Source organism: Jatropha curcas, chromosome 6 (genome assembly GCF_041381405.1).
Source record: "Jatropha curcas cultivar XTBG-Jc1 chromosome 6, XTBG_Jcur_1.0, whole genome shotgun sequence".
Classification (NCBI taxonomy): Eukaryota; Viridiplantae; Streptophyta; class Magnoliopsida; order Malpighiales; family Euphorbiaceae; genus Jatropha; species Jatropha curcas.
In genome coordinates this window covers 7,530,083-7,545,531 of record NC_143156.1, presented here as the reverse complement: position 1 = coordinate 7,545,531, position 15,449 = coordinate 7,530,083, and the positions used below count along the sequence as shown (strand labels likewise).

The window sequence follows — 15,449 nt, the reverse complement described above, 5'->3', positions numbered from 1 at the left end:
AATGTATGCAATATAGCATTTTGAATAATATATTGTAAAATAAAATTATTTCATTTTTCTGAGCTTTTTTAGGGGAGTTTTCTGAGTTAAACTAATAAACTGTTTGTGTTTTTCTAAAATTGTAAGCTAATTTCCTTTTTGGTAGAGTTTTAATGAAAAATATTTAGTTTTAGATATGTTCAAAAACCTTTATTTATCACATGAAATACGAAATTGCTATTACAATTATAAAATGATACCATATATCACTTATTAATCATTCAACAATCGGCTTTTGATATCAATTATTAATCATTCAAATGAGTAGACAGTTAATTTAAATGCAACATTTAGAATTTAATATGAATAAATTATATCTTTTGCACACGCCAAGATATAAATTAATGGTAAGTGCATGTACAACCTTATAATATATTGTGATTCATATCCCCTATCCCTATACTCAAAAAATATATATATATACCTTTTTCCGCCATGTTATTATCCAATATTATAATACTTCTTTTTTTCTTTTGAAAAACTTGTTAAAATAAAAATTCTGCAGTCCTATTAAGACTCTAAAGAATAAGCAACTCACACAGTAGTGCATGAATTACCATTTCACGGTTTCGTTTACAACACCGACTTCTTCCAGATCCACTTACAATATCATACTGATTCGGATCTCTGTTATCATATACAACTTTACCATACTGCAGTTTAAGATCCCATCCCTCATGATTATATGTTTTCTTTTTCGTTACTACCATCACCATAAATTGATCGCAGCCTATGCTGAGGTTCTAGGTTTCCACCATTACTAGTAGGAAGCTACATGGTGGAGGCTACATGGTGGAGGAGAGGGGCAATTGCCCCCCTCCCCTTTTTGGGGAAAAAAAATTTCCTATACAGCTCTGTGATTTAGACTTTGGCCTAATGCAATTTTTAAGACACCTTTAATCATTTTGGCCCTCTACTTTTTTTCATAATATTCCCTTAATAAATTTTTATAGTAGTTTGCTCCCACTTTTATAAATCTGAGCTTGGTCCCTGACCATTACCGGAGCTTGGCTCATGCTAAGGGGCAGTTCCAACTGTAGGCGTAGTTTGGGTGGGTGGGTTCAAGCTGGGGTGTAGGCCTACTTAAAGGGGCAGGTCCAATTGCAGGCTTAGTTTGGACTCTTATATTTTGTGGCATTGCCTCGAATAAATAGCTAGCAGTATTACTTGTTTCCATCCTCGATGAATTATAACTGCACCATACGTTTACTTATTCTTTATTTGGACTATAATGCCATCAGCAGAGAAGCCATTGGCTCGGATTATACCTTTAGTTGTCCCTTATAAATTTTGTACTATTTTGGTTTCAGATTTCTAAAATAGATAAGCCATTGACTCGGATTTAGACACTTAAAAATCTTAAGTTTTTCCTGAATTTATAAAAATTAATAAAATAATTAAATTTCTTATAAAAAAAATCAGAGAAGCCATAAAAAATATTATATATCAAAAAGGAAAAAAAAAAGCAAAATTTAATGTATTCGTTGATTCTAAATAGAGATCGAATTGTGGAAATTTTTCTCTGTTAGTACATATATTTATCACCTTCACCTTTTCTAAAATTGTTATTCTAAGATGTTATTTTTCAAGCCCATCATCATAGCGGGAAATGATAATCTAACAGCAAATATATTAATTAACAATTTCACCATATATCATCATTATTATACATACTAGTATCTCAAGAATCAAGCCATCGTCATAACCAAATTATAGTTATATTTATGAAAAATATATGTTTTCTTTATGAACTGCAATTTATGCATTCAGTTTTCAGATTAGAACAATACGCAATAAAGCTATGCGTATAATTCCAATTAATATGGAAATATGTAATAAGTAATAAAATCAAGGACATTAATATGCAGAAGCCTCAAGAGCATAAATTATATGTACCAGAAAAGAAGTAACATATAAAGTCAAAGAAAAACAACAAATGAAACATAATAAAAGCCATGAAATTAAGGAATTGAAATTGATGGATATGACAAATTGCTATTGTAAATAAAATAAAACAATAAAAAAAAAAAATCCACATCCTATTCAAATTAAATTTGGTGAAACTAGACTCTCAACATATGAAACCATTTCAGGAACCTCAATTTCGAAAGTCTTCAAAGTCTTCAATTCTTTATTCTTCAAATCATACCGTAGCAATGCAGAAATATCCCAAAGTGACTTGTTAACTATAAAAACTGCATCATTCTTAAAACAAAAATGTGCTGAAACTGAGTATACTCTCTCTTGTGCGATGGTTATCAATTTGTTCCAAGACGCTGTCACGCCATATTCTTTCATTACCCAAATATTCAAATACGCTCCTGGAGAATCCCCACCGTTACAAATATTCTTAATTGACTCCAATAAACAAAGGTTCCCTTGCAAAACACTTAACTCATACTTATTCTTATAATCATACATATTATCATTATTATTGTTTGGGAGTTGCAGCTGTACTATTTTCTCATCTGACAAGTTAAAAGCAACAACAATCTTGCTGGAATTTTCCAATTCTGCAACCCAGTGGAAAGCTCCATGCGTTAATGTCCCCGCCTGACTAAATGTAATATCAAACCCAAAATCTTTAGGCTTTCGCCAAGAATAAGATTCCAATGAAAAAACAAGAATCCTGTAATAACCACATTGTACCACTTTATAACAATTAGTAGCAGAGTCATAACCTAACCCATGAGAAATAAAAGTGTTATAAGGAGCAAAAGTTTTAGGGTTTGGCAATACTTCACGCTGTCTAGTTGAAGGGTTCCATAGGACTAAAGAATAGGCATCGGCTCTGACTTTGGCTTTGGTTTTCCTATGATTTAGCTTATCTATAGAAATACGTAACAATACCAAACCATCTGAAGAACATAAAATCGTGCAATTCTCGCCATTCAAAAACGGCAGTTGTTGCTCTAAGGGAGATTCAACTGGCACAGCTTCTCCTGAATTATTGACATCGTAGAAATTTGAACCACATACAAATTTGGATAAATCACCTTGGGATCGGTGGAAGTGTGATTTGATGAAGTCTTGACTAGAGATTAGAGAATTGCATGATTTTGATATGCACTTGAAACGCAAAAGTGATTTTACCTTTGACTTCAACTATATATCCGCTACAATTTCTTCAGGTATCGTAATTTCCATAGCAGTGCCGCCGTTGAAGTCCTCCTGAGGAGATTTGATCTTCAGAATTTTATTTTTATATGTGCTGAATTTTAGGGTTCTGACTTATGTTTATTAACCCCTGTTTATAAAAGTTCAGAAAGGAGTTCGGTTGCGATTCACTCTAGTATTAAATGGTTTAAAAGAAACACTAAATATATTTATTTTAGAAATTAATTCTATAAATAATTTTATTTTAGAAATTAATATAATGATTAGTATAAATATTTTAAATTAATTTTATATTCCTATTAATAAATAATAAAGGATTTCTTCACTTTCTTTATTTTAAAAATATATTTGCCAACTTTTTCAATTTATTTGCAAGAGAAATTCGCCATATGGAATTAATATATCAATGACTTTTGGACTGTTTAGTTTATTTAGACATGATTTTATTATTTAGAATTGTTTTTAAAATTTTACATAATATTGAATTTTAAACACATTGATTTATACTTTGAGGAAAAAAATTTAAAAAAAATAAAAAAAAGTGATTCGGAACCTCAAGATCAACATGAAACTTAAAACTCTCCACCAATTTAAACCAGTAAAATTAACTACAAGCAATCATGATTTTGATTTGCTCTTATACCTAAGAACCAATTTGAACCAGTAAAATTAACTACAAGCAATCATGATTTTGATTTGCTCTTATACCTAAGAACTCAACCCAAAAGAATTTAAAGAGAAAATCCCAAAACATCCCCTTTAAACCCAATTTGAATTAGATGTTCAAAAATATAAGAAATATGAATTGAATCTGAATAGCAATTGAACAAATCAATTACAATCTAAACAACACCTTATACATAAAGATAAAAGGAGGCTTTAACCTCACTTTCATTAATCTAAAATTATCCAAAATTCTATATCTCTCGAAACAAAGAAAGCTATATAGAGAAGGGATGTACAAATAAATTAAATAAAAATTAAAACAATAATTAAAGCCATAAAGTGGATGACTCTTCCATAGCTCCCTTAACTCTTCATGTTCTACTATCTTCATCTCTTTAAGTTCTGGTAATCCAAAATAAGCCCAAATGGGCTGTTCAACCCAAATATATGGGCCTCAAAATGACTTTTGAGCTAAAAGCCAAAAACTTCATGATTGACAAAACGGGCCTAATAATGTCATTACTCTACAAAATTTTTCATGTATAAATATACGCCCAAAATGAACTCTAAACCAGTTCAAATGCATTATAAATAATTTAGGAAGTATTTTAGCCTATATTTTAATTAAAATCCAAAACCGTCTATAACTTTCTATTCTCAGACATTTTCCTATTTTGACTCGTTTTGCCTCCATAACTTGTATTGTATCATTCCCTCCCCCTTCAATATGATTTGTCCTCGAATCATGAGATTTGATAAATAATTTATCCGTGGTTACATAATCATCATTATTGGTAGAGATTTCAATTTCCTCATCCGCTCCTGACTCACATTTCACTATTAGCGATTTTTCAAGATACATATTAAAATAAATGAAAAATTCAGAATTAAATTTCTTGATTTCCTTCATATTATCTTCAAATGTATCCTAGTGAGTAGCTTATCCTTTTAACTTCCAAATTTGCATAATCTGACTGTCTAGTTTGTTGTTGATAAAGTCAAGTTGCTCCTTTAGACTTTCAAATCCTTGTAGCATGATTGTGAAGAAATTCATATTGTTTCCTTTGGCTTCCGTCTCTCTCTTGTCTCATTTTTTTTTTTTTAAATTTAACAATAAACAAAATAGATTTCCAGTCCTCGCAACACACTCTCTTACATGTTTACTCTTGGAATATGGACACTCGTGTTTCACTCAAAATTCTGGCTTTTACCCTCTTTTAAGCTAACTAGGCATGGCCGGTTTAGTGAACCGCTGGTTCTGGTTCACTGAACCGTCGGTTCGAAATGTTTAAAATTTTGAACCGGAACCGATCCTTGAACCTCTGGTTCCGGTCCGGTTCCGGTTCCAGCACGGTTCCGGCGAACCGATGGTTCAAATTACGATTCCGATTCGGTTCCGACATTACACAAATTTTTTAAAAAATAATAAAATTTTGATTCCGAATTTAGAAATAAATAATAATTTTAAAATGTTTAAATTTTATTAACTAAATAAATTATTATAAAATTTTAAAAGAAAAACTTCTATTAACTAACTTAGAACTATTATTATATTAAATTTACAAATTTTGCTAATTCACTAATATAGAAAACTATAAATGGAATATAAAATTAATGAAATGAGTTGGAAATTATTATTTTCAAATACTAAGAAAATTATTAAAAAAAATCAAATGAAGTAAATTTAGGAATGGAAAAAATTGAGATTAGAGAAAGAATTTGGAATTAGATGTAAGAAAATAAAAAATAAACAATAGATAATTCCAATATTAAGAAAAATAAAGCGATAGAAAAAATAATGAAATATGGAAATTTGCGAGAATTTTGATTGAGAATAAGAGAAGAGTTATGATATAATTGGTTGTGAAATAAAAAATCATCAACTCATCATATTTATACATGTTTCTTATTTATTATTTTTCCAAATTGTCCCTTATAATAAAAAAATAACAACTATATTTTTGGATAATTTAGTAAATAAATAAATAAAAGATTAAAAAATGAATAAAATTTATTTACCAAAAAATAAATAAACAAACACCTATTATATCAAAAACTATTCGTTACATTCTTTTTTTATACATTTGAAAGTATTATTTTTTTTATATAAATCAACTATTCATGTACCATTTTTTTTATAAATTAAGTAAAAAAATGAGTATTTTTTTCACCACTTTTTATAACTTATGTACCATTGTACTTCTCTTCACCAGAAATCAAATCAACTACAATCAAATCAAGTAATATAAATTTTTTTATAAAACTTTTAAGCTACAATTTTTTTGTGCATCCGGTTCGAACCGGACCGGAACCGCCGGTTAACCACCGGTTCCGGTTCATATTTTAAGATTTACATGAACCTTCACCGGCCCTTGAACTGCCAGTTCCAGTTCAAAATTATAAACCGTCGGTTCCGATTCGGTTTCGATTCGTCTACAGTACGGTTCGGTTCTGGTTCAGTTTCAGTTAGAACCGAACCGGTGGCCATGCCTAAACCTAACACACTCTTGCCTTTTACCACTCAAGCTCTCTTTTCAATTGTATACAAAAAGGTTAGTTCAAAACACAACCAAAGTATCCAAATGCATTCAATTTCAATTTAGAATCTGCAAAGAAATCCTAACAACAAAGATAGACACTCAAACACTAGAAGCAAATAAAATTCCACCAAACAAACGAACAACACAACACTAGAAGGAAATGAAGTGTATATTTGATTTTTGTTCAAATAGGCAGCAAAGAGTCAAATTTGATGCCTAATGATATAACAGATGGCAGATACAAGAAAAGAAAACTAATGGATGCAAGTAAATGACAAATCTGGAAATTGATAAAAGAAATTTGAAATTCTCAAATAGAATCTCAAATTATCACACAAAACACTCAATTAACAGAAAAGATATGGTTTTGAATGAATCCCAAATCAATTGAAGTGAGTTGAACCCAAACAGTCCCAAAACTCACAAACAGCCTAGCGATTCAGATTGAAATTAAAGCAACTAACAATCCCAAATTTCGAGTTTCCCTTGTAGTTTCAATTGTTTTTTTTCTCTTTTTGATGATATTTGATGATAATCAAGTGAAAAAAAAAAAATATGAACTCAATTTTATGCATGCACAATCTGCCTAGAACAAGAAATCTGAAAAATGGGCAAATTTTTTTTTTTTAATTTCGTTTCTTTTATAATTCTACTAATTCAAATGTGTTTGTACAATTTAGGAATGGATTTCACTAAGTTATACAAATTAAAACGAAGAGATAAGCAGATTTGTGCAAGATGAGCTAATTAAACCAAATATGAGTTTTTCTAGATTCAAATTAGTTTTAAACAGCTAAAGAATACAAAGAACAGCAAAACCCTATATTAATAATAGATAAAGGATAGAAAAATTATTTGGCAAACCAATGCTTTGATACCAAATAATACGGAACCCCAAGATCAGCATGGAACTTAGAACTCTCCACCAATTTGAACCAGTAGAATTAACCCCCCAAGCAATCATGATTTTGATTTGTTCTTACGCTTAAAGAACTCAACCTAAAAGAACTTTGGAGATTTCCGGTGATAGCTTTGGAGATTTCAGTTGCACTCAATGATACTATGTAAAGTGCATATTTTGTCAAGGTTGGCGGGCCACTTGTTGGGCCTACTGCTAGAGCTTCTTTGCAATAGTTATTGTATAATGTTTTTTCACAGAATAGATTTATTAAATCTGAGCCCCGTTGGTGACTAGAAGAAATCATGGCGAAAAATAGGGCAAAGAAAAAGATTTTGGAAACATGATGTTTGGCGGGATTTTTTTCTCTCACTAATTTTTCTTTATTTTCCTTCTTGTATATATGTCAATGAAAAACTCTCTTGGCGAATTTTTCTTTTGCTGTCTTTTTGTATTTGTGCTAAATAAATGTTTGGGTATTTTAAGTTGCGTTTAACTATTTTCTATTTTTTTTGATGGGTTCTATTTTAATGTGTTTGTAACTATTTTTTATTTTTGGATAAGAGCATAATAAGAAAAGAACAAATTAATAGGATCAAAGTAAAAAAACAAAAAAAATCATAATAATGACACATTTATCTCACAACATTATCTTGTACCATGAATATTCCTATTTGATCATGTTTTTTTTCGAGTATTAGGTGAGGGAGAATTCGAATCCGGATCTATTGTCGGGTCATATATACACCTACCACCAGGCTATACCTTGGTATACCCTATTTGACAATGTTAGTTGTTTGAATGGCTATTAATTGCTCCGGTAACTTTTATGGAAAATACTTTCCTAAATTGGGTCTATGACCCCACTTATGGATCAAACCAATGAAATTAAAATTTTTCTAAAAAACGTTTCGATTTTATCTTTTTTTTTTTTCAAGTGTGTGGTCAGAAATACACTCGTTTTAATAAAAAAATCTTTAATTTCATTGATTTGGTCATAAGTCAATTCACAATAATTTTTCATCACTAGAACTCAACCAAAATCATAGAAATTAAAGAGGGAGCTCTAATTTGGAATAAAGGTTAATCCGGTACCTGAACTTGTTTTGCAGGATAAAAAAAAGTCAGATTTGACCTTTTGAGGCAATTTAGCCTTTAAACATGTATAAAATTATTAAAAAGATCTGATTTTACTTTTTAGGCCAATTTAATCCCTGAATTTATTTAAAATGATTAAAAAAAAAATCATATTTGACATTTTGAATCAATTTAATCTCTAATTCTTCATTGTACTTACAACGTAAAAATTATTAAATAAAAAATATAGTTGGGATCGAGCTGACTAATTTATTAAAAGGTTAATTAATTATAAAATATAGGAAAATGATAAATGAAGTACATTGTATCTCTCTTTACCTTGATTGATGATTTTGAATTTATAAATATATATTAATTTGAACATTTTAAAATCAACCTCTATTACTGCGTTATCGCTTATGAAATATATTCATTTTTCATGTTGAATAAATTAAAGTTATAATGCATATGTTTATAAATTTATTATATTACAAGAAATGATGTTTTATGAATTTTAAATTTATATTCATAAGTGTTGGAAGAGTTTGATAAGAGTGTTCTTAGTATTGGATAAAAAGAGATAAAAAGTCAATCATGTTAAATTAAATAAATTATTAATTTATAAAAATCAAAATAAGTTCAAGAGTTAAATTAGCTTAAAAATGTGAAATCGGATCTTTTTAATCATTTTATAGATGTTCAAGGGCTAAATTAGTCCAAAAGGTCAATTCTAACATTTTTAATCCTACTAAACAAGTTCAGGGACCAAATTGATTTTTATTCCTTCTAATTTCTAAACATGCATGTGGGAGTAAAAATCTCATTTTTGCAATTTTTAATTGACAACTTGAATTTTTTTTTTATTTAATCAAAATGCATTTCAATGCCAAATAGCTAGTTTAGATCGACTTACTAGTGATTTAGAGCAAGAAACAAGATTAGATGGGTTATATGGAAAGATTTAGAGAAACTGGAAAAATTTTAAAAAAAAATTATAAAATCAAATGTTAATATGGATTCATTTCCATAAATGATTGTTGCACTAATCTGACCTTACAATAATACATATATGGAAAGATTAGATGGGTTCAAATAAGAGTTCAATTTTTGGCGGAGAGATTGGAAAATGTTAAAATAATACTGGAAATTTGGCTAAATCTTGTGTTGACACTAGTCAATGGAGATGTAACTCCATCGAAACCTTCCTCACAAGTCTCAGAACTGGTCATCCCAGCACTAATCCATGTATTAACATCATTATAAGCCTTAGCATCAACAGCAGCCGTTGATTTCTTAATCTGATCAAGAGCGCTCTGATAGACCTCAGAGCAATCTGTTAAAGCCTGCTTTACAGATGCATCTGAACTTGTTTCGAGCAATTTGGGGATGAGCTTCAATACTTCATTGGCGCTCAATGATGCTATGTCAAGTGCACTTTTTGTCAAGCTTTGCATGTCACTTGCTGGGGCTGATCCTAAAGCTTCTTTGCAGAAATCCTTGTATAAGGTTTTGTCACAGGATTGATTTAACAATTCTGAGGCTTGGTGACTAGTAGAAATCATGGCAAAAAATAGGGCAAAGAAAAAGATTTTCGAAGACATGATATTTCGTGGGATTTTTCTCTCTCGCCAATTTTTCTTTATTTGCCTTCTCGTATATGTGTCAATGAAAATCTTTCTCTTGGCGAATTTTTCTTTTGCCTTCTTCTTGTATTTGTACTAAACAAAAGTTTGGGTATTTTAGGTTGTTTTTAACTATTTTCTATTTTTGGACAGGTTGTTAAAGAAATAAGAGGAGAATAAGGAGGTAAAAAAACATGTGGAGAACCAATTAACAGGTAAAAATAACAGAATAATCTATTCGTTCTCAAATTACAAAAGTCCAATGTTATTTCTAGTTTCTGGATTGTCTATATATGGCAGTTTTATTTCACAAAATTATCTTTACAATTGTGTGGATCATAATAAAATCCTAATAACCATGAAAGTGTATGAAGAGTATTAAATAAAATTGTACTTTACAACGTGTTTTAAATTGAGATTATTTTGACTAATAAAACGTTAGTTGGAGTGGCAAGCGACTAAATCCCGTAACGATGAGAACACAAGTTTGATGTCCAGAAAGAACACTTTAATGGGAAAACCAAAAACCTTTACACAATCAGGAGGATGATTACACCTCCTGGTTATAAATAAAAAAAAAAAAAAAAATTGAGGTTGAGGTTATTTGGTCAATATCTCTCCTGCTAAAGCGTACGAGAATAAATGCTTCGTAAGAAGTAATAAAACTTTCAAATTTTGGAAGTGCTAATTTCTATATAAATAATTCAGAAATAAATGTTTTTATTTTTGAATAAAATTTTATAATAGCAAGCATCTATAATTTTGAGAATAGATATTAAGAAAAAAATGCCATGGTAATAATTTTTTAAGGCAAAATTAGAGACAAATTATACGAGGTATGTAATAGGGTATATTATTATCAAATTATTATAATATTTGAAATGATATTTAAATCTTAGGTAAGAAATTAAAAAAAAAAATCAAGCTGGAGAAATATTTGTATTATTTGTATTATATTTATTGGTATGAAAAAATATGTTAAAATGTGAATTACAAAATTGAAAGATTGTGAATCAATATAATTTTAGAAATCCCATTTATAATTGACAGGCATAAAAATATGGAAATTGCTCTATTAACAAACAGTTGTTATGTAATTTGCTTATTTTAATTTTGTAATTAGTAACTTTCTTATTACCATAAATATTATTAAACAGCCTCGTTGTTCCTTCCTCTCTCTCTCTCTTACTCCTAAAACCTATAACCTAAAATTTAAAATCTCTTTTTTCTTCTTCCACGAGCCACCGGTAATCACCCCTTTCCTTTTTTATTTATTTATTTTTTCAAATAATAACAGATCTGAATTATTGTCACTCAAATATTGAAGTTTACTGTTGCTCATATATTGACATTTTGTTCTTAGATCTAATTCTGAGTTATTGTTATCACCACCATGTTGAATTTATCTAACGTCTTTTATTATTTGGATAGTTATACAGAAAGAAGTGCAGATCTTCTCTCCATTAGAAAGAAGAAATTTGAAGATAATCAGATTAGACTTGTAGAAAGACCATGGAGTCAATCAGTAGCCATGAATAGCCATTAAGTGGTGCAAGCGATCATCTATGGTACATATATTATATTTTGTCAACTCGATCAGATATTTCAAATTAAGATTGTGTTTTTTTATTATTTATATAAGTACTTTATTATTAGATTTGCTATACAAAAATATATAAATATATTGATCTGTATCCCATATTTATATACAGTTTCGATTAATAAAATTTCTAGTTTGATTTTTCTCACAAAAAAAAATTATCATAAATATTAATACGAAGAAAAGGTAAAAAGATAAATTAATCAAATTTAAATTTCAAATTAGATTACCCAACCTAAAGATAAGACTTGTTTACACCTCATATATGGATAGTCCCATATGCCAAACCAATCTATAATTTTTTTATTTTGAAGAATTATTGATGCTTTATCCTTTTTTTTTTCCTCAATACTCTCGTTACAACAAAAACTTGTTTTTGATTGGTCTGACAAAGTCAACAAACAAATCGAAATGCCTCGATTTTTTTAGAATTGATTCGAGTCAAATAGCAATAATTCAAATCACTCCTTTTTATAACATGTTGAAAATCCAAGGACTCAATCATATGGATATGTAAAATACAGGATTTTCAAGCCTAACGGGAAAAGAAAGAAGAGGGATGCTCAATTTAAAGTGAGCAAACAGAATTTCATACTTGATCTCATAGATACATATAGAATTATGTGGAAAGCCATATTTGACAAAAGTTGTATGTACAACATCAAGTCACTAACTTTCTTGACCTTTCGGCATGGGCAGACATCAACCCCGTACATAGTATTACAACTTTGCGAGGCTTTTTTAGTAAACAGTTGCCCTGGCCTGGTCACTGCGACCCTCTTTGTGAGGTAGCACGCCTTCTCTAGAAGTTACGAAACTATTTTGCCGAATTCCTTAGAAAGAGTTATCTTGTGCCTTGAGGTATTCACTACCTAAACACCTGTGTCGATTTCAGGTACAAGTACCCTTTTGTTGAAAGTCGTTTGAGCATTTCCCGAGAGTATGCCATAGGGTACTTCAACTATAATTATTTAGAATTAATTTATTAACCAACGACGGAGCTAAGGGGTCAATGGTTGACCCCCTCCCCCTCAAACAAAATTTTTTTCTTAGATTTTATCCATAAAATATTAAATTTTTTTATTTTATCCCTTAAACTAGTAAATCTTTCAATTTCACCCCTTTTAACTCTTGAAATTTTTTTAGCCCCTCTTGGCTTTAATTCCTGGCTCTGTCTATTAACATCATTGTAAGCTTTAGAATCAACAGTAGCTTTTACTTTCTTAATTTGATGAATAGAATTCTCACGGATGTTAGAGCGATCTTTTAGACGTTGCTTCACAAATTCATCTGAAATTGTGTTAGAATATTCCGGTGATAACTTTGGAGATTTCAGTTGCACTCAATGATGCTATGTCAAGTGCATATTTTTTAAAGCTTGGCGGGTCACTTGTTGGGCCTACTGCTAGAGCTTCTTCACAATAGTTATTGTATAATGTTTTTTCACATGATTGATTTATTAAATCTAAGCCCCGTTCGTGACTAGTAAAAATCATGGCAAAGAAAAAGATTTTGGAAACATGATGTTTCGCGAGATTTTTCTCTCTCACTAATTTTTCTTTATTTTCCTTCTTGTATATATGTCAATGTAAATCTCTCTTGGCGAATTTTTCTTTTGCCGTCTTTTTGTATTTGTGCTAAACAAAGGTTTGAGTATTTTAAGTTCCGTTTAACTATTTTCTATTTTTGATAGGTTCTATTTAAGTTGTTTGTAACTACTTTGTATTTTTGGATAAGAGCATAATAAGAAAAGAACAAATTAATAGGATCAATGTAAAAAAAAAAATCATAATAATGACGCATTTATCTCACAAAATTATCTTGCACCATGAATATTCCAACTTGACAATGTTTTTTTTTTTTTTTTTTTTTTTTTTTTTGAGTATTGGGGGAAGGGGATTCAAACCTGAATCCATTATCGGATCATATATGCACTTACCACTATCGATTTATTAAATCTGAGCCCTTTTGGTGACTAGTAGAAATCATAGGAAAAAATAGCGCAAAGAAAAAGATTTTTGAAGAGATGATATTTCCCAAGATTTTTTCCTCTGGCCAATTTTTCTTTGTTTTCCCTCTTGTATATATGCAAATGGAAATCTCTCTTGGTGAATTTTTCTTTAGCTTTCTTCTTGTATTTATACTAACCATTTGTATTTTTTTTGTGGAAACCACCGGTATCCGGATTCTATTATCAGAGCCGCTTTAATTCGGCTTGGGGCTTAGTAGGTTAATCATTTTATATTTTTGGATAAGAGGATAATATGAAATATGAAGAACAAATTAAGAGGGTCAAAGTAAAAAAAAAAAATCATAACAATGACACATTTATTTCACAAAGTTATCTTGTACCATGAAAATTATAATTGTTTTAGTCCCTATTACTTGTCTTAGTCACTTTCATAATCCACTATTTTCACCTCTAAACAGTAAAAACGTTCTTGCTGTTATAATAGTTAAGCAAAGTCCCCACATTAATCCACAACAATTTTTCATGAACAGAACTCAACCAAAATTATAGAAATTAAAGAGGAAGTTCTAATTTCTAAACATGCATGTGGGAGTAAAAATCTCATTTTTGCAATTTTTAATTAACAACTTAAATTTTTTATTTAATTAAAATGCATTTCAATGCTAAATAGCAAGTTTAGAATGATTTACTCGTGCTTTTACTAATGATTTAGAGCAAAAAAACCCAAAAAAAAAAAAAAAAAAGAGAAAGAAACAAGAGAACTAGAAAATTTTGAAAAAAATTATAAAATCAAATGTTAATATGGATTCATTTCCATAAATGATTGTTGCACTAATCTGACCTTACAATAATACATATATGGAAAGATTAGATGGGTTCAAATAAGAGTTCAATTTTTGGCGGAGAGATTGGAAAATGTTAAAATAATACTGGAAATTTGGCTAAATCTTGTGTTGACACTAGTCAATGGAGATGTAACTCCATCGAAACCTTCCTCACAAGTCTCAGAACTGGTCATCCCAGCACTAATCCATGTATTAACATCATTATAAGCCTTAGCATCAACAGCAGCCGTTGATTTCTTAATCTGATCAAGAGCGCTCTGATAGACCTCAGAGCAATCTGTTAAAGCCTGCTTTACAGATGCATCTGAACTTGTTTCGAGCAATTTGGGGATGAGCTTCAATACTTCATTGGCGCTCAATGATGCTATGTCAAGTGCACTTTTTGTCAAGCTTTGCATGTCACTTGCTGGGGCTGATCCTAAAGCTTCTTTGCAGAAATCCTTGTATAAGGTTTTGTCACAGGATTGATTTAACAATTCTGAGGCTTGGTGACTAGTAGAAATCATGGTAAAAAATAGGGCAAAGAAAAAGATTTTCGAAGACATGAGGTTTCGTGGGATTTTTCTCTCTCGCCAAATTTTCTTTATTTGCCTTCTCGTATATGTGTCAATGAAAATCTTTCTCTTGGCGAATTTTTCTTTTGCCTTCTTCTTGTATTTGTACTAAACAAAAGTTTGGGTATTTTAGGTTGTTTTTAACTATTTTCTATTTTTGGACAGGTTGTTAAAGAAATAAGAGGAGAATAAGGAGTTAAAGCAGGAAGAACCAATTAGTGGGTAAAATTAACAGAATAATCTACTGATTCTTAAATTACAAAAGTCCAATTTTATGGCTGGTCTCTGGATTGTGTATATTTGGCAGTTTTATTTCACAAAATTAAAGCAATTCACAAATAGCCTAGCAATTTAGATTGAAATTAAAGCAACTAACAACCCCAAATTTCGGGTTTCCCTTGTAGTTTCAGTTGTTTTATGCAAAAAAAAAAAATCTGAAAAATGGGCAGAATTTTTCTTTTAATTTCGTTTCTTTTATAATTCTACTAATTCAAATGTGTTTGTACAATTTAGGAATGG

The 15,449-nt window shown here is 29.9% G+C and overlaps 2 protein-coding genes across 2 annotated transcripts; both read right to left on the bottom strand.

Annotated features, from left to right (window-relative positions):
• Positions 1–2,002: 2,002 nt before the first annotated feature.
• Positions 2,003–9,899, bottom strand: LOC149495459 (F-box protein CPR1-like). The gene is made up of 2 exons (XM_089723172.1): positions 9,507–9,899; positions 2,003–3,144 (listed from the first exon to the last, which is right to left on the bottom strand). Exons 1-2 carry the CDS (start codon positions 9,897–9,899, stop codon positions 2,083–2,085), a joined length of 1,455 nt encoding a protein of 484 aa, XP_089579298.1. The 3' UTR covers positions 2,003–2,082.
• Positions 9,900–14,420: 4,521 nt separating this feature from the next.
• Positions 14,421–14,882, bottom strand: LOC149495458 (pectinesterase inhibitor-like). Its single transcript, XM_089723171.1, has one exon. It carries the CDS (start codon positions 14,880–14,882, stop codon positions 14,421–14,423), a length of 462 nt encoding a protein of 153 aa, XP_089579297.1.
• Between the last annotated feature and the right edge of the window lie 567 nt (positions 14,883–15,449).

Coding starts and splice junctions, on each gene's coding strand:
- LOC149495459 (XM_089723172.1), bottom strand. CDS start 9,899: ATGATTTCTACTAGTCACCAAGCCTCAGAATTGTTAAATCAATCCTGT. Junction 3,145..9,506: donor TTACATCTCCATTGACTAGT/GTCAACACAAGA, acceptor GCGGATATATAG/TTGAAGTCAAAGGTAAAATC.
- LOC149495458 (XM_089723171.1), bottom strand. CDS start 14,882: ATGATTTCTACTAGTCACCAAGCCTCAGAATTGTTAAATCAATCCTGT.